General features: G+C 36.4%; 1 protein-coding gene across 5 annotated transcripts in view; it reads left to right on the top strand.

Moving 5' to 3' along the window:
- Nucleotides 1-20,473, top strand: part of RPS6KA3 (ribosomal protein S6 kinase A3) — a 74,120-nt gene that overhangs the window by 14,679 nt on the left and 38,968 nt on the right. For 2 of the 5 annotated variants that reach the window (XM_054651632.2, XM_054651640.2), the window contains exons 3-4: nt 6,740-6,898; nt 19,214-19,330. In XM_054651632.2, the coding sequence (XP_054507607.1) occupies nt 6,740-6,898; nt 19,214-19,330 (276 nt within the window). Of the gene's footprint in view, nt 1-6,515; nt 6,584-6,739; nt 6,899-19,213; nt 19,331-20,473 lie in introns of all 5 variants that reach the window. The other 3 variants (XM_054651658.2, XM_054651650.2, XM_054651668.2) reach the window with 2 other exon arrangements.

Below are 20,473 nucleotides of genomic sequence, written 5' to 3' on the forward strand. Positions count from 1 at the left end.
ATATTCTTTCTGTCATGCTTGAGCTGCTTGGTTAAGATTGTTTCAGCTTTTTAATGTCTCATACCAGTATTTTAGGAGTATACTTTGCATTTATTTCTAGACTGTGGTGAGTAAAAGGTTGCCAGTTGTGGTGTAAATTACTCTAGGGGTTTTTAAACAACATGTTACTTCAGCTGCTCAGTCAGTTATAGCTGGAAGTTAACCAGTGCTGTCAGTCAGGTGATAAAATACTACTTGAGCTGGGATGTGAGATTCTGTCAGTCCTTCATAATCTGTTTTGGTGCAAGATACAGACAATTGTAAATTACCATTGAAACTCATTTAAATTGTACTGTTTAACTTTGAACTTAAATGGACTTGGGGCACTTAGATAGTTGCTAACAATTTATGAAATTTCTCAGCTGTAACTGAGGAGAGTAGAATGCATAGGGTGTACTAGCAAAACAGGTCAGAAGACAAAATACTTTGGTAGGTGTGTGAAGTATGCAAGTTCAGGACAGAAAGTTGCCATACTTCTATGGAGATAGAAGGTGAAAGCTTGAAATCTGCATCCTTTTTCTGTTGTAAGTGGTTGGATAGAATGCTGATAATACAAATGAGATTGGAAGTTTAAAATAAATATTAAAACATAACACAGTTCTATGTACAGTCCTATGTACATAGGAACTCTCTCTAGTATTCTGTGTATCAAAAGATTAATTGTTTCATTAGATCCATGTTTTTTTGGTCAAAAGTAAAGTTAATTAACAGGAAAGTCTGAATTACATGGCTGTGACTCAAATTTGGTAGTTGTTTTAGGAAAATCAGGACCTAAAAAGATATCCATTTCTAAGGAATCCAAGATGCTGTATGGTTCAAAGTCTTGCTTCTTTTAAAAGGGGAATCGTTCAGTACTATGGTTTTATTGCAACAAGTGTGCTGATTATAGCTGACTTTATAGCTTGTTGCCAACATTTTTTTATCTGTATCTCATAAATGACCTGGGACCAGCAGGAAATGAACGTAAGAGCAGCTGGCTGAAGCTTAACCTGATGTGAAAACTTAAGTGAGCATTACTGAAAGGGGAAGCTATTTGAAGCCTTTTATTTGCTACCTTTCTCACTCTTATGCTGCCATTGCTTTTTCTACCTCTGTGTCCACAGAGATTGTGTAAGTTAACTGAGCAAATTAATTGTTTTGAGCTGTTGCAATCATGCTTCAGGCTTTATGGCTAGTTAAAGCTAACCAGCAACTGCAGCTAGTTTAACAGGTGGCTTCCCATTTTATGTGTATGTGAAGAGCATATCATATTTGTGCTGTGTTCTTTATGTTCTGTTTTCTGGATTCTATGTAACTGAATAAACACTTAGTTTAACTGATGCGTTACCACTGCATTCTACTAGCTTAAGCCTAATTATTAAACATATGAAAAATATTAGGTTCCAAGAATTTGTAAAAAAATTTCTTTTCACTAGAAGTGAAGATTTCATTTGTAAGTTGCAGGAAAATTTCTTTTTGGTAATCTACAAGGACTAAAAGATTTTTTTCCCAGTACAGGCAGAAGTGGAACCTGTTCAGGCTCAAACCTGGGATGAACCTCTCTTCAATGCAGGTGGTGGGGTCATATTACTACCCTTGACTTCTTGCTTTGGCCCTACTTTTAAACAAGCAGAATTAAGGCATACATAGAATTAAAACTAAATCAAAACAAATCATATTGAAATATGCTGATCAAGGTGATAAAAAATTAAATCTCAGTAGCTGTCATCCTCTTACTAAAAATATGTAACTAAAGTAACAATGGGTCAGTGGGTAGTCAAAGGTAGAGTAAGAAATGCTTGCAAAGAGAAGTCAGTAGTTTAAAAAGTCTTTTTCATTTATGTTTTTCTGATAGAATTTAAGTAACACATCTGTTTGTAGTCAGGAGAGATGAAAATTAAGACCATTGTCTTCCTAGTCAGTGTTTTTTATTAAAAGAGTTCATAAGAAAAGCGTGATCTTAAAAAAGGCTTCAGTATACACTGGAAAAATAATTTGAAGCATGTGGACAATAGAATCTCTTTGTTGAAGTATTGCATTTGATTGGCTGGTGCTGGGATTCTGTATTTTACATGCATGAATACCATACAATTTACGCTAAATCTGTAAAGCACTGGAGTGGGGATGTCAAGATTAGGAGAGGGATATCATTCACCAGTTACAGCCATGGGCAAAACAGCCCCCATCACTCAAGCAGTAATACTAAATCCAGAGTAATCTGGAGTAATCTCATTTGTTGTGTCTTCATCTGTGAAAATAATGCAGGATGAGAATGTTATTCAGGAAAATTCAGGGAAAAAGCATAACTAAACTGAACAATTTTTAGATTTTAAAACATTTCAGAGAGGCTTTAGCTGATTTTCAGTTTAGCCTCAATTCCTAATATTCTATACTAGTGAGAACTCAATGTTTCTGAAACATTTGTTTGTCTTTTGGCAAGTTGAAGCACTGTTTCAGGACTGCTCCAAACTTCTGTTGGGTATTCCTGCTCAGGTGATCAGTAACAGTTTCCATGTTTAAGAACAGTCATATCTGTTAACATGACAATGAAGACATTTCTGATTTTGATGTTTGTTTTACTTTTGCTGATACAACCTTCACATTCCAATTTTCTGTGTGTGCATGTTTGTCAGTTTTTTGATTAAAATTCTTGCCTCTGTGGTAGAGGCTTTAAGACATAGCTGTAATTTCTTAAACATTAGGGAAATGTTTCGATTCACAGGTGTTCGTAATCCATAATCCAAGTTTTGGATTTCTCATTATTTACAGACTGATACTTATTTTTAGCTGAAACAGCTACTTGTGTAGCTACTTGTAGCTTGGGTTGCAAATACTAAACTTGCACTTGAAAGTATTCTGTGATTCTTACATTACTTTTAGTGTATTCTACTAAATATACTTAGATATATGTACTCATGTATTTAATTTTATTTTACAATCAAATAACTTGATTCTGGAACAAATAAGGGTTTTTTTTTAGGCAAGCAATTTACATCTGTAAAAATTTAATCCAGTCATTTCCTTCTCAATGACCAGACTGTGCTATGTAAAAGGCTGAATACTTCTTTTTTGTCTAATGTAATAAAATTAGAAATTCATTATCTTCCAAGGCACTCTCCTCTGCTGAAACTTGCGTGAATTTTGTTAGCAGCTTTTTGATATGGTGCATGTTAGCTTTCTGAGAATGAAGTTGCAGGTCCTCATGTAAGAAGTTACAGCATCCTTGTAAACAGTGCAGACCATTTGGTCTGAAATGTTAACTCTTAGATATCAAACTAATATATAAAGAAGGTAAGCCCGGAATACTTTTTTTCCCTAAGATGTCATCAGGTGTTGAGGAAAGATTACAGCAAAAATTTCAGTAATGTGTTCTACTGGATTTTCTGAGTGACTTCTTATGCATTTGGTGTCTTAGTTGCAGGGTATGTTCTGGATCTTGGTCAGAAAATTTAAATAATTTGAGAGTGTAAGCAATGTTGAAAGTCAAGCTGCTTACTTGTTACATGGAGAGAAAACAGATGGTAGCCCTGCAAAGCCTGTAAACTGACAGATGGAAGCTGCCACACCCCTTGTTTAATAGAATATTGCTTCTTTGGCTATACAAATGTATTTATTATGAAGAAAAGTACATTATTCTGCTTCTGAAAACTCAAAAAATTATCTCTCTGTTCCTCAACTGTTGACCTTTGTCAAACAAGGGCTTTTCATTCCATATGTGTACTGCTCCTTTGGTTTTTTGCAAATAATTGAAAGCAATCCGTACTACAGAGCCTTGCTTTTCTAGCACTGTAAAGACTTAATCTGCATTGTTGCACTTCTCAAACTGAGGGTATAGGAGATTGTCAGTTTATCTGAAGGACTCCACTTACATTCAATGTTTCAGCATTCAACAGAATTCATGGATTCCCAAATGTTGTCTATTGCTTTGAGAGTTCCTTGGCAGTTTTCGTTTCTCCTGCTCTCTGTAGTGTCTGTGAGCTCTGTTCTCTTGAAAGTCTAGATAGCGTTTCTCTTAATTTTCCTAAACTCAGATCATCCAATTTAAACAATGAGGAGGGGATGGGGGGAGATGAACTCACTTTGTTTCTGTACTGGAGGAAAAGGAAATGCATTGTGCAAGTGCAGTTCTGCAATTGACAGGACTGTGACTGACAGGCTCACCACATTCCCTTTGTTTTGGAGACAGTTGTGTCTCCTTATAAACAAGTACAATAATCTTATCAAAGATTTTAAATTAGGGAAGCAACTTGCTGAAGCAATTTCTTCTTTTTATCAGAGACTTCCCTGTTGGGGACTGCTGCCCTCTAACCTGTCTCCTTCGTATATGAAGGAATATTTAAAAGGGCAAGCTCTCTTCTGAGAGATGCTCAGAGTTGTGTAGCTTGTTTCTTAATGTTTCTGGTTGGCTGCTGGTGCTCTTTGGGAACCATGCAGGCTGTGTTCTCCCAGAGCACAAGAAATTTCTTCCACCTGCCAGACTCATGCCGGTTATAGGAGAGCTATTGTTGTGCAGTAACCCCACTGACCCCTGAGCACTGTGCTTTGTACTTCTCTGGGAGGTCACATAAAAGGTTTTGGAGAGCAGTAGTCAGCAATTGTACAAATGTTTCAGTTAAAATGCCTTATTCCCATCACCCTTAGCAGATACAGCATATCTGCAGCAAAATACACTCTTACCTTTACAGCCACAAGATAAGAAAATTATTATTTACCCGCAGTATCTTTTCATCTTTAGGGAATGTTGTAGTTAGAGCTGCTCTTACCATTTACTCTCCATTTCTGCCTTTAGCTCTTTCTGGTACAACAGGGTTTAATTTAGTGACTTGAAGATTCCTGGTCACTCTGCTTTTAGTGTAATTGCATCTATTCTTTGCAAGGTAATGGCAGAGAGCTTGAATGGTCTCCCTTTTTTTTTTTTAAGTTTTTCAAGTGCAAATAACTATATTGCTGTTAAACTGCAAATTTAAGTTCTTGAAGTATTTCAGTTTTGAAGGAGGAAGTAACTACAAGTTTGAAATGAAGAAGGGAAAGCTTCAAGTAATTTTATAATATTTATGAAATATTTTAAATCCTTGTGTTGCTATAAGCTTCTTGTGTTCAAGGAGCTTTGTTCATCTTGAGACTAATGTTTAATAATTCTTTATACTGTGTTACTGCTGCTGTAGGAAGGACTGCTTCCCAAAAGGCTGTACCACACTGGACTGTAAAAAGCACATTGGCATTGAGGACTTCTGAGCCCTCAGTTGAGTTACAAAATCCTCCTTTGTGTAGTAGCAGTTCCTGAAGGCCTGTGTTTATTATCATAATAATTGTGTATATTCAGTACACAGAGTTTAAAAGATCGTCCCTGCAGATGTGACACAAATAAAGACTTAGAGGAGTACAAGAGAACACTAAAAGGGCACCATTTTACTTCTGGGATATGGCTAAAGTCAGGTCTTTATTTCACCTCTCCATTTGGACAAGAGGATCTTGGCTCATAGTGAGGAGATGTGTAATCCCAATTTAAAGGAAAAGCTAGAAACTGATACTGTAGGGAGCCAGGATGTGGGCTAGAGATAGCAATGTGGTCTGTCACTTAAATTACTGGCTTTGTCTTCTGAAAAGGAATTAAAATATAACAAAAAATGAAGTAATCCAGATATTTGTTAGAACCCAGTTAAGGGAAGCTGTGTGCAGGGTGGGTTTGTTTTCATGTCTTGTGCAAGCAGGACTAGAGTATTTTGCTGTATGTTTCCTTTGATACACAGTCACTAAACGGAATCACCTGGATATGTTTATAGCTGAATACTTGTATATGCCTTTAACTAAAGGCTTTTACTTGCCTTTGTTTATTTATTACTTGAAAAACAATCTTGTTCCACTAAAGGAGCATGTACTTTGCAATTCCTTGTTTTAACAAGTATCAAAAAAGCTAAAGATAGTGTCAATATTCAGGAAAATAGCTCCCATGGTAAATCCAGAGAGATCAAATTAAAAACTTCCTCTCTTACTCTTTGCAGTAAATAGATTGAATTCTAATTCCTAGAACATTTGAAGGTTCTGGGGCTTTTTAAACATTGAAAGAAAGCTTAGGGATCTTTTTTTTTTTTACTTCAAGAAGTTCACTTTCTACAGAGCAATACAATATTGGTGCAGAAGTCAGACCTCTGAGCCAGGCAATCCAATTTAAATATTTCTGCAGTTTGCCTTGGCCTAGAACATCTGTGTAGCATTTTCTGTGTGCAGGATTTCAAAGGACTAGGTACAAGGTCATTTTGATCCTCTAACTAAATTCTAGTAAATAAAAACAACCTTTAGGCATTCTCTGCATTGAAGTCTATAAGATAATGATATCTGAGATCTTAAAACATTTTGTAAAGTTAAATTCTTAAAAATATAGTAATCACATATAGGACTTTCAAATACTTGCTATCATGCTTAATCAGTGAAATGTTGTGTAGTAGTGTGATTTCTGAAAGAGATGCTGGTCTCTTTTGTTCTTTTCTGGGAACCAGGAATCGGTAACATCTGCAACAGCCTGTTGCTATCAGGCAATCTGCTTAAGTTTCCTGTGCTGATCTCTGTAAGTATCAGCAGCATGAGTACCACTGCTGCCCAGCCTTTATCACAACGCTGTATGTGTGTGTGTGTGTGTGAAATCAGTGTCTTTTTTTTAAATGTCTTTTCTTTTCTTTTCTTTTTGACCTTTTTTTCCCCCTTCTCTCTCCCCACCCCCCAGCTGTGTCTGACTTGCCTGACAGGAAATTTTCTAATTGCCGGAACAGCTGGTCACAGCAAAAACGCCAGGGTTGGTCTTCCCTGCTCAGTCAGAAAATCCAAACATCATGGTTTCTTAGTCATGTTTAAGTTTCTGCCTCTGCGTGTTCGCTCTGTTCGGGTGAGCTTAGTTTATTATTTAAGAGAATAACAGGGAAAGTTTTACTTTTGTAAATACTTTGGATTTCAGAGCAGTTTTAGTCTTTCGCTGCTTAGGGATCAGTGTTGTTTGGATACAAAGTGTTTTGTATTTCCTTTAAAAAAAGTCTGTGGTATGTTTGTATGTTGTAGAAGTTTCTAAGGTACCTGCTGATAAAATTTAGCCTTATTAGGAAATTGTTACCTGTATGTAAATAATGTAAAACTTGTATTTTAGGGGGAGGTGGGGTTGTTAAATGTGAGCTTAGCTGTATGTTTTCTCACTGAGAGTCAAGTTTTATTAAAAGCCTTTGTATTTTTAATACTTAGTGGTAATTTTAATAGTTTCATCCTAATAGTGCTTTAAACTGTAAATTATGGCTCTGTGTGATGATAGTTAAAGTAACTCAGGCATATTCATATCTTAAATTTACTTCTGAAATGGTATGAAAAGTAGTGATGCTTGCATAACAGTGTTAGGGTTATTTCAAATGATAATTTAGTCATAGCAAATGTTTAATTTGTGTAATTTGTCTTGTTGGGCATATATTTAAGCATTAAAAAGTTTGGTTTACATTGAGAAAAATTACTAGTGGAGTATTGTATTGTGCCAAGCACTGTTTCAAAACTATTTAACATTACATGTAAACATTCTGTCATTGGAAGTCAAATCAGCTTTCACTCCTTTTGTAGGTCTGCAAATACTTTTTCTATGAGGGGGTAAAAACCCCAAAACCCATGACCTTCTTCTGTAATGACTTAACATCTTAAGTGAGGGTCTGTTAACTTCTCAAAGCAGTAGACACCTACTAGCCCATGTACTGGTTTAAACAATTTGTATTAGTTTTTGCAATGCATATTAAAAAATGAAATGGAATTTTCTTGCCACAAGTGAAACACCAAAACCAGACATGAATGTAAAACAATAGAACATAGATTGGGTTATAATCAAGAGAATTTTTAATATAAACATTACAAAATAAATACTTATCAACTCATAGTCCTGAATTATAGTTCTTTTCCACAGGCAACATGAAAGGTATTCCTCAGAGATTTGGTCCAATAATGGCATTGTTTTATCTACTTACAGCAGCCTGCTTAGGTTGTCTTCAACATTCTGTTGATTTTAAAGTGCTAGCTATTGCAGACCAAACTACAGGTTTTCAACCCATGTAGAGTTGAGTATATATTTAGGAAATTATGATAATAAAACAGGATTCATAGTTTTCATAGATTAGTGCTGAGTATGCTCAGGGATTATTTTTCCTTCTAAATAGTTTGGAGCTTTTTAACTTTAATTAGTTTTTAATTGCAATTCTCTGTTAGTGCTTACCAAGTAGGAAAAAAATTTATATCAGAGTTACTGGGAAATGAAAGTTCCACCCAATGAGTATTTTTTTCCAATGCTGATGAGCACATTTCAGTTCATGAGATAATTTTGTGCTGCTTGATCAAAAGAGAACTGCATTGCAAAACTGCTTTTGGTGGCATTGAGCTTTTAAAATGCTTACAGGAATTCTTCAGCTTACTGCTCACAGTTCCTTTGGGAAGGAGGGGGTAGTGTTCTGTCCTGTCCTTTCTGTTTTCATTCTAAGGAAAGAAAGCATTTATCAGAATTACACTCCCAGCCTGGTGAACCACATTTGTCCATAGGGCCTTACCTGTCCTCTGGCTTGTTTCGCTGGGACAGGATTCATTCTTCAAACTCCTATCTGGCTTCATCTCTACAACCAAAAGAATGGGAGGGGTTCTGTCCCAGTAGCCAGGTCTGCAGTCTTCATTTTGTGAGTTGGCTATGTGAAACAAATACAGACATAGGCATCTACGATCTCAAAATTGTTGCAGAAAAAGACAAAAATGAAAAAGAGTAGAAAGAGGCTAAGGAATAAATACATTAATGCAATTTTCTCTTTGTTATCTCTACAAATTATTTTCCCCTGAAAGACTTAACAATTTAAGGATTAAAAAAAAAAAAAACCAGACCCTGAAACTAAACATTTACAAGTAAAGTTTTCTCTAAGAAATCATATTTTCTGTCAGGTAAAACAATAGATGCTGTCTGCAACAAGTGATATGCTGTTAGTTGAAATTGTAGGTTTTTCCATCTTGTAAAAAGAAGCAAAGACATAAACTGTGAATGCCTGTGTTTCTGACTTCAGATGTCCACATTTAGAACATCTGCTCTACTCTTGCTTTTCTTTGGTAGTAGTGTAAAAAAGACAGCATACATAGAATATCCTTCGATCAGCTTGACTTAATTTTATGCATGATACTGCTTTGTTTTTTGTTGTATTGGAATAATTGCTACTTCAGAAGCAGGATTTTTAATCAGCTTTTTAGAACAATTGTTTTTGTATGAGCGGATAAGTAGTGGCTACTTGTGTTGACTCAAATTGAATATTAGTTACAGTTACAAGGAATGGCTTTTAGACCATGATTTAGCTCACTAACACTGCTTACCAAAGTAATGGGAGATTGTGAAGTACTTGTTGCAATGTGAATTTTATTTTTAAGGTTGTTTTGAATTTGAAGGTAGGAGAATTAAACAGTGTAGAATGTATGAATGTATATAAAATGCGTCCAAGGTATTTAAAAACACTTAGACTGATGTACTCTTCACATTTTCAACTCCCATTTTTACCTTAATGAAGATTTCTATAAGCTCTAGTAAAAGAGGTAAAAGTAATTGGTTTTCAGTTTGTTGCTCTTTATTACTTCTAAAAGTATAACTCAAAAGGAGGGTTTAATTTCTGCAAATAATGCTGAAAATTCATCCTATGTTCATAACAAGTTGGGAAAGTAAAAATCTATCTAGGAGACTTCCTGACTCAAGGGAGGGGAGGAAAAGGAAGTTCTGTATATGAGCTGGGGCACTGCGCCAACATTGAGTCATCCTTTTAAAATCACTTGATATCCAATAAGCTTACTGTCCTTACAGGACATAACTGCTTTATGTAACTTCAGCACCAAGGTTTAATATCAGTCAGTACTTCAGAAATAGTTTATTTGATTGTGGGGATCAACATTATGATGCCTGTGACAGACAAACACAGCCATGTGCAGCAGAGCTCTTAGCAGTACAGTGAAGGCTAGCAAAGTAGTAAAAGGCAGCCTATAGCCATTGTTGGAGCAGTGGGAAGTAAATTGGTGGGGAATCCATTTTTCTGTTTTCAGCCTTATCTTTGCTTGTACTAAATGTACATGTGCTTCAGGAAAGTGCCTTGTCTAAAGGAAGCAAAACATTCCTGAAAAGAGATTAAGAGGGGTGAAAGCAAAGCTGCTACTTCTGTAATGAAAATGGAAAAAAAATCTATGTTGCTACATAATCAATACTAACAAATGAAAAATGATAAAAGCAGTATCTTGGCTGCTGCACATTTGGATTGCTTTTTTTGAAAATTGTATGGTCAACAGCATACCCTGATTTTAGGACTGATACACTGATTTAGGTCTTATCTTGAAAAATAGCTGATGTTTGAGGGAGGTGTTCGCCAATATTGGCAAAATGGTTTTGACTTAATTGTTCTGATCAAAGCTATCAAAAAGGATTTCTTTTTTCTCTTATTCTGATTCCTGACCATCAAGGTTGAAGTTCCAGAACTGTGATCCTTCCTAATGGTGATTCTGGTTTCTCATGTGTAAATTATCCCCATATAAAATAGATACAAAAAATACTGTAGTATGTGATTTTAAGCAGAACATATTCATTAAATAGTTCCCTAAAGGGTTTCTGATGGATCCACCAACATTTTTTAATGTATTCATAGGGTCTGTTTAAAAGAAATGTTAAAGTCACAATATTGGCACAGTTAAGTGGTAAATGGTGTATTTAGAAAAAAAATGTCCAGTTTGGGGGAGTGACTTGGTTTTGCCAGACAGTGACTCTTGGAAGGGCTCTCAGTACCCATTGAGCACAGCCCCAGGGCTGGTCCCTCAGCAGCTGTGGTCACTGCAGGTTGAGGCAGGAGGATTGTGGCTGGAAGTGTGGGGATTATTGCTCTATGTGCAGCAGAAATCAGTGATGCAGAGGCTTCCATAATAACATGAACAATCAAGTAGTAAAAATAAAAAAGTCAGTGAAGACTTTACAAGAACATGAGCTAGAAAATCACTTTACGGTGAGAAATCCGAAAAAGTCTTTAAGAAGCAAATTAAATCATAACTAAGACTTATGTCTGTCTGTAACTGTATGTCAAAGATGGTTCTGTTTGTACCTTCTTTACTCTGTAAGGCAGTACAGAATTAACAGGTAAAGGTGAAACCTGGGTAATGCTGGAACCAGGATTATCAGTATTTAAATTAATTTCTCCAGCAGTTGCTTAAGATGGCTTAGCTATTATAAAGGTTTTAATTATTTATTGATATTAAAATTTGTTAATCTTCTTATCTGATGTTTTTGTTAAGTCAAAGCCTTAACCTAATTTTTACAGATTTTGGTCAGCATGTCAACAATGTTTGATGTCTGGGAAGAACTTCTATGATTACTGAACCCATCCAAGGATTTTTTGCATGTGTCAGATTTCCTTCCCACTGGGTTTTTATGAACTGGAGTATGTATAGCACATCTATCCTACTGATGTGTGTTTGTTATTGGAAGGTGGCAGTTTATGTAAAAGTCCTGCTTGTCAAGTTTTTTCTCAGTTCTAAAAGCAAAGATATGACAGAGGGGTTTCTTTCTGTCCAGAAATTGTGCTGTAAAATTTAGAGATTTTATTTAAAATGAGTGTGAGGTTAATAGTTTCTTCTTGTTCATTTCTTATGTCCTTTATTTCATAACTTCCATCTCTGTTAGCTGCAGAAGGGGTTGGTCTGTGGCCTTTTACTTTTTTCAACCATGAAACCTTTTATTCTGATGTTACAAGTTTGGTGCTGTGTTTCTTGCTATATTTTGTAAAGCCAAGAAATGTGTGTGCAGAGGGGAAGCTTTTTGATCAGTATTTAGTCATCTGCCAGGTGAAATTTACTGCACTTCTGAGGAGATTTTCACCTTCATCTAGGTAGTGCTCCTTTCATGGGAAGGTGAACGTGCAGCCAGCCTTGATTTGCACTCAGTTCTTGTGGGTCCCTTCTTGTAACAGCGTGCAGATGTTCTGTGTTATCTCCAATATCCCCTTCCTGATGCAAAGGACTCAGGATAGTTATTCATCACATGTCTCATGTCAATAATGACATTAAGGATTTTCTTAATCAACCTTTTATAAAGAGCACTTTCTCAGAAATCTGTTCCTGAATTTGTTCAAGATAGAACTTGGGTATGGTGAAGGAGTCATTTATTTTCTTTAGCCTTTAGCTGCTGTTACTCCGTTTTTTCATCAAATAAGAACATCCATTTTCCACAATAACAGCCTCAGAATAATTAAAAAAGTAATGCCAATCCTTTCAAAGTGTTCAACATGTTAAAAATAATTAGAATGTTCTTTCAAAAAGCCTTAATCTATAGGTACTTGTGGCATGTACTGCACATACCTATCTTTGCTCTTGGTATGGTAAAAAAATTAAACCTCACGGGTTTTTTGTTGCTCTTTGCATAATTAGTCAAAAAGATTTTTTTTAATTTGATTTTTTTTTTTTTTTTTTAATCCCACAGTTACAGAATCAGATAAAATCTTCCTGGACCCTTCCAACCCCCCAGTCTTGTTGTGCATGCTTGTCTTTGTTAGGAATCTTAGTTTTTGGGTATCTTGCTTTCAGTCAGCTTTCTATTTAGTTTCATTTCACTGAAGCGGACAGCAGAGACTATGCAGTCACTCTTTCTGTTCAGGATGGGTCCAGTTTACTTTTAGAGTCACATGCTATTGACTTTAATGTTTGAATGCCTTAAGCTGTAAATGTTTCCCTGTACTTTTTTATTTCTCACCTTTCCAATTCTATGTCACTTCATGACTTTACACCCCTTAAATGTTGCCTCTGTGTAGGATCCATATAAATACACTAGTCCATTATTATTTTTGCACTAAAACTTTACATTTTTTAGGTAGCTGCTGCATTTGTCCTTTGGAATAATATATGCATATCATAATTTTAATTTATACTTTCAGTCTATTGAAAAGTATATACTCAAGTCTTTGTCCTTCATTGTGAAGCTGATGAACAAGTTATTTTTTAACAACTGTTATCTAAAATATGCTGTCATTAAGATTAAAGTGCTTCAAATATTTCTACTCATACTGTAATTTTCAGTATCTAGAAAAGGAGAAATCTGGCTTCCAGAAATACCTTTCCAAAGTACATGTTCCATACGTAACATAGCAGTTTATTCTTTGATGTTGTGTTTAAGGTAATTCACATCTAGTTCTTACACCTCTTTAAGAGTAAATTCTTGCTGAATTTCCTATTTCTGCCCCAGTATTTTGAAATTTCTTTGCCAAGCACTTTCATCATGCAAGTTCACACTTTGCTTATGCATTTTTTTCAGGAAGTTGAGGCTGAGAATTTTAGGTGCAGTGAGACTCCTATGATGTTTGGATATGCTAATATTCGTTATTCTGAATGGCTTTCCTCTTCCTGCTACGAGTGAGAGCACAGATCTGATCCTGTGCTGCCTAATAGGATGATTTGGAGTATTTCCTTGTGAATAATTTTACCAATATTGCAGCATACACTTATATATTTTTAAAAATTATTTTAATCTTTAGTTGATTATTTCTCTGTCTTTTTAGTGTAAAATTTGCAGACTAAGAATGCTTCCATTTTTTTAACGTTTACTATTTAAACACTAATGAGTGTTGTAATGGTATTGTGGATTTTACTGGTAGTTCTCCTAAATACCAGTTCAGAGCCCAGTTTAGTAGTCCTAGAGCAGCTATTCAGCTGTCCCTGGACCATACTGCTCAGAGAAAGGTCTGCAGATAACACACAGCTCGTTCTGCACTGATGAGCTTATGCCATCCAGCTCTGCATGGGCCACTTCTTTACACAGAGCAGTTTTCAGGTTTCCTGTTGAAAATTCAGAATTCCAAAGGGTAAGTTGCAGAAGAGTCTATGTAAACTCATGTTTTTCTCTTGCTTTTCTGGGCTTTTTCATTACTACTGAGAAGTACATACCTAGTAAGACTGTTTCTACTTCCTTTAGGGTTTGAAGTCTGGTTTTCTTTTAACATATTATCTATTAGTTGTTCCTGTAATAAGATCTCAAACAAATAAAAATATTTTATGTTGCAGCAGGGTTAATTTACTTTTGAATTAAAACGTGATGGTAAAGGAAATTCACATAAATTCAATTACTAGAAGTAAAATGAGTGTTTAATTGTTAATTAAGTACCTAAAATATTGGGAGTTTTTTTTCCCAGCAACATGATTAGGCTATTAGTTTTATAGTCTGATAATGATTAAATAGTTTTTCACTGCTTCCCTAGAAGGTGTCTGTCCTTTTGCTTTACTGGCAAGCATGTTTCCTATTCCTATTTGTAGCTGATTATTTATGATAAAAATGAGCTGCCCTTGGTGTTGCAGAATCCTTCTTTTTTTTTTTTATAAAGTTTTTCATTCCAGTTTTATTTGTCTGTGCCATACAGTCCATTTGATGTTCTTTCCTATGTGTATTTGTGTGTTCTTGTGCACAGGCATATATTGTGAAATATATTACTATAAGCTTATTATATGGAGGTACTGCCTGGAATAGACTAGTTCAGTACAGGAAATTGTTCTAGAATATTGTATTTTAAATTCATACCTGAACTTGTTTGTCACTCACTTCCTTTCTAGGCCAGTGTTCATTTAACACTATTACATTGTTAAGTAAACTCAGAGTAATGTTACCTTCTGTTTGTTTCCTTGTATTCTATATTTAGTTTCACTCTAGTGGAAGCCAGTAGCAACCACTTAAAAGTTGACACACATGGTTATTTTGGGGATTTTTTTAAATGGCTTTCTGAGGCAGTGCAACTTTCTAATGTGAGGAAGGCCTTGAGAGAACTGTGTGTCTGGAAGAGGCAATCATGTCTTGAGACTTTTATTTAGACCCTGCTGCAGTATAATTCTTGAGAAATGGGAGCTTTCCAAGCTTATAAATAAAAGAAATAAAATGTAGGCAGCTGGGTATAATTGTAACTGGAAGGAAGACCCCACCATTGCAGCTGGTGAGTTGACTGTCTGTAGTTGTGTGAAAACTGTCAAGGAATGGAAGAAAGGAGCAGAGGACCCAAGTATTCCAGCATCTCATTTATTTTCAGTTCATCACATGGGACAAATGGTTTTGCCAGGTACCAAGAAATGATCAAGCAATTCAGTACCAGATGGAACAGCTGGCTTCTCTTCCAGTTTACTGCAGGATGACATCTTTATTCTGATGTAATTAGTGCAGTTGGTTGAGAATAGAGATCTCTTTCTGCAGTGTGTAAGATTTTAATTCAGGTAGATAGTGAGGCTTATTATCTCTGCATATGATTTGTGTTTCTATAAAAGCCTTAGCTTTTGTATTTTTAACTGCATTTTCAGAACACTGTTTAGGTTAAAATAACAAACATTCAGCAGTTATGTCAGAAAAGGAAACTGCAAATTTGTGGACAACCACTCATCATAAATCTTGCTCCCAAATGAGAGTTACCGACAACTTAAAGTTGGATATCATTGGAGTTCCTTTTAGTTTAAAACAGAGTTCTATTAGGTCTGCCTTTTATGGACTGAAGAGTAACTGAGCCCTGAGAAAATGCAAAGCCTGGGAATATTCTCTTGGTATCAGGAATGTGAAGTGGTGGTTTGGGGTTTGTTTTGTTTTTTAGAGGGTGCTCAAAATAACCACTGGAAAGATGGTTGCATAATAATTGCATAGCATTCAAAAATAATAATTTTTGTTTGTGTATAGAGAGCAAGTTAGTATATTTTCTTGTTCTTGTTGAGTTTTGTAGTGCTTTTAAAGCAATATAGAATCACAGAAGGATTTGGGTTGGAAGGGGCCATGAAGGTCACCTAATCCTAGCCCACTTGCCCTGGGCAGGGACACCTTCCATTGGATCAGGTTGTTCAAGGCCTTACTCAGCCTGGCTTTCAACACTGCCAGGGTTGGGGCATCTACAACCTCCCTGGGCAACCTGTTCCAGTATCTCACCATCCTCATAATAAAGAACTTCTTCCTAATACCTAACCTAAATTTCCCTTCTTCAGTTTGTCCCCATTACTCCCTGTCCTGTCACTGCAGTTGTTGATGAAGGATCCCTCTCTGGCTTCCCTGCAGTCCCCTTCAGATACTGGGAGGTTGCTGTGGGCTCTCCATGCAAACTTCTCTCCTGTAGGCTGAACAGCCCCAACTTTCTCAGCCTGTCTTCACAGGGAGGAGCTCCAGTCATCTCACCAACTTCATGGCTCTCCTCTGGATTTCCTCCTACACTTCCATGTCCTTCTTATGTCCACCTGATTCCTTTGCATCTCTGAAAGCAGTAAATAAAGAAGATTTTATTACATTGTGTTTCACATGTTTTTGACTTTCCCAAGATTGCCAGTAGGCAAATAGATAAAACCGTTAAGCAGAAGTGGATCAAAGTATCTGAAGTATTACTTCAATGTGTGCCAGGCATTCTGTTTTGCTGAGCTATTCTGTTCCTCCCTTGGGATTCTATAAGATTCAGTGGGTGGTTTAAGTAGTATGTAATCCAACTGATCACATTATAATATAAAATGTAAAACCAAAAATGTCCACCAGCAATTTATTCAACAATATTTCTTTCAGACTCTGTACAGATTCAGCTGGTAATCAATGATGGTAGCATTTTCTCCTGAAAAGACACAGAAGTTCAGGTTATTAGGTGGAGTACTCAGCATGACTATGTGCACACACATGCAAAATTTGGCTGTCTTAAAATGGAAACAGCCGCCTAAACTTAGAGGACATCTTGGATTTGTCTTGGGTCTTCTAAAACTATTCTTTAAACTAAATTCTTCACACTAAAGTATCTTTTTTTCACTCCCTGATTTTAAAAGTTGCCAGCATATTCTGTGCATTATTCCAAATCATGTGCTGGAGTTTTTTAATATATACTGACTATCACACACACTCAGGATTTCTTGTGTGCAGCTCGTTTCCAACTTTGTAGTCTTTTGAAAATAAGAATCTTTTGAAGAAGAATTGTCTGTCTGAGAGAAGCATGTGTTGGAATATACTGACCTGGGTGGACAGTTGCTTTGCATTTATATACAGTACTGAAATGATCAGATGCAAAAGGGTACTTTCAGCACTAATTCATGCACATAAATTTTGCAGAATGCTTGAAAAGCTTACAAATTAGTGCTTCAGAAACACAGTTTTAGAACTTGGCCTGTACTAACCTATCACTATAGCTAATTAGTGCACATTTTGGTGCATATAGATGTAGGAAAAGACTGGAGCAAGGAAGACATAGTCTTAGAGGTAAATCATAGACTATCCTGAGGTGGAAGAGATTCATCAAGATCATCGAGGTCCAGCTCCTTGTCTTGCACAGCACCATGACCAGAAGTCACACCATGTGCCCAAGAGCATTGTCCAAATGCTTCTTGAGCTCTGTCAGACTTGGTGCTGTGACCTCTTCCCTGGGTAGCTGTTCCAGTGCTCAGCCACCCTCTGGATGAAGAACCTTTTCCTAATATTCAACCTAAACCTTCTCTGACACAACTTCAGGCCATTCCCTCAGGTCCTGCCACTGGGTAGGTTAGAGAATACTTAAGCAAGCAGGGTGTATGTAAGTCTGTGGGCCCTGATAAGCAAACAGAGTGTGTCTGACCTGGGCCCTGATGGAATGCACCTGAGTGCTGAGGGACCTGGCAGCTGTCATTGTGAGCCCACTGTTGATTATTTTCTAATTACCACCATGACTGGGAGAGGTGACAGCACTGAAGGAAAGTGAATGTCAGTTCTTGTCTTCAAAAAGAAGGAGGATCCAGGGAACTACAGGTTGGTCAGCCAGGCTTTAATCCCCAGGGAAATCATGGAGAAACAAAGCGTTCCTGTATACGTGGAGTACAAAAGGGTAGCAGGGCTTATTCAGCATGGATTCACAATGGTGAAATGATGTTCAACCAGCCTGAAGGTGCAAAGAACTTTTCTTCAGTGCTGCCCAGTGGCAGGACCAGAGGCAATGGGCAAAAGGAGAAATACAGAAGTTTGTCTGAACATCAGGAAACAATTTTTCACTGTCAGGCTGGCTGAGCCCTGGCACAGGCTGCACAGGGAGGTTGTCACCATCCATGGAGATATTCAGGTCCTGGCTCTGGGTGGCCCTGCTTGAGCAGAGGGTATGGGGTTAGACAGGATGATCTCCAGATGTCCCTTTCAATGTCAGCCAGTCTGCAATTCTGTGAAATGAATCTAAGAGTTCCTCAATAAATAGATGGAAAGTATTCTCAGATTTATTTTGTTTGCTATAACCCATAGAAGAAATAGAAAGAGAATGAACAAGAAGTTAAAACTGTAGATAGTATCTTGCTTTCTGTTTGTTAACTAACAAATTCAAGTTGTATGTTAACTTACAGTAGCTTGGATTGCATGTAATGCCTAGATAGATCTTCAGATGACATGAACAAGAATGCAGGTTTTTTTTACGTACTTGATGATTGTAAGTTCTGAAATTCTTTCCTTGTGTGGCAAGGAGTGTCACTTTTCAGGGATTTTCAAATTCAGTGCAGAAAACGCTGAATTAAGTGCAGAGCACAAGAAGATAAAATTCACTGCTGCTCAGAGCTTTCTGATGAACATTTTCTCCCAGAAGGGGAAAGGATGAGGACTGGGCAGCTTTTATAGGATAGACTCTCCTTGAGAAGAAGGGCAGAATACTTTCTTCAACAGAATTTTGTCAGTGGCAGGTGGGGTCTGCTGCTGAAGTGGGGGTGGACAGTTGCTTTGTGTGGAAATGTCTTGAGTCTCACACTGTCTTAAAAGGTGAGCATTGGCATTGCTGCAGCATGGTGGTCCTCATTCAAGTGTTAGAAAGGAGGGCTTTCCAAAGACATTTGGTACATTTGGTACACTCTAGGTGTGTTTTAAGATTACTAAATTCTTAAGAAGATTGGTTTCCATTAATTGGTTGTGAATCTGGAACAGAAATATGAACCCAATAATATGGGCCTAAAAGGAAAATCTTGGGAATTGCTGACTTCTGTCAACTGTTATTCTTTGGATCCTGGTGCATCTCTAAAAGTTTAAGCTACATTGTTACTGAACTAGTGCTGTCTTAATTATGCAAATAGCATTGCTAAATGGCTTTTTCCCTATATTTGGCATTGTCTAGTTGATTGGGTTCAGTGACACTGGTATTTTCCAACATATTGTGAATTTGTAAATATTCGTAAACCATTAATCTAAATTTATTCCTCTGTTTTCCTCTGCCAGGAAGAAGGAAGTATCAAAGAAATTGCAATAACTCACCATGTGAAGGAAGGACATGAGAAAGCAGACCCTTCACAGTTTGAACTTCTGAAAGTACTAGGACAAGGATCCTTTGGAAAGGTTGGTAACTGAACTCTTGTGGAGCCAATTATTCAGGAATATAGCATTGAATATTGGTTGTGAAATATTTAGAACAGTCACAGTTTTACATTAAGGCAATGTTGCGAGTGAAAACTGCTTTCTAAATTAGTGCTAACTAGGCACTGTAATTGTGGCAGATCTTTTTAAAGCAGTAATTTTTTTCATGTTAGCATAATATGTGGATTTCAAAGTTCAATAGCAAAAATGGCTTGATATGAAATAATTGGGTATTTTCTATAAAAATGGAATGTCATTCTTCTCTTAACTACTCTTCTCTATTTGAGAGGGTGAGGGTTGAAATGTTTTTTTGATAAGTATTCCTTGTTGCTTGCTAATTGTAGGACATCACCAGTACAGAAGCTGGTTTTTGTAGAATGGTGCAATTGTAATGAACAAATTTTAGGCAATAATGGCTACTGAAGTAAACATGATACACTCCAGTCATGTTCATTATCTGTTATAATTTGGTTAAGACAATGTACCTTGATATTTATCTGAACATCCGTTAATGACTCAAAGTTTCTAACATTTCATGAGTACTGAGATCTCACTAGGCATACATTTTTTATACTTTTAGTTGTCCAAATCCAACTTGAAAACAAAACATTAAGTTCACATGATAAGACTGAATGGAATATGTAAGGCAGGACAGGAGAGCCTTTACATCCATTTTCAGCCTCAGCTGCAGTTCTGAATGTGATGTTAAGCTCTAGCATGTAAAAAACCACCTTAGATGTGGTGGGAAATGAGAAAAATAGGTTCAATTCTCTTTTGGTGGTAGTAAGTTACTGTTAGTCACATTATTGTTCCAGTTAAGTTTGGAAATCTAGGTACTTAAAAAGTATAAAATTTTGTACTCACACTAGTAAGAATTCACTGGGAAACCTGATTCCAAAGGTTTGATTTAATCCAGAATCATAACCAAGTTTTTATTTGGAAATCTTCAGATCACAAGAAGTAAATCATTCAAGGGCAAGGAAAAGTAAGCTAATAAATGCTCATTTCAGCAATCACTTTTATTGATAATACTAAATTCAGTACTCACATTCAGGGGAATGTGAGTTTTTTAAAAAGCAAAAATAATAAACTGTCTAACTGACACAATTTTCTGCAAAAATGCCA

This window comes from Agelaius phoeniceus, chromosome 2, assembly GCF_051311805.1.
Source record: "Agelaius phoeniceus isolate bAgePho1 chromosome 2, bAgePho1.hap1, whole genome shotgun sequence".
NCBI lineage: Eukaryota > Metazoa > Chordata > Aves > Passeriformes > Icteridae > Agelaius > Agelaius phoeniceus.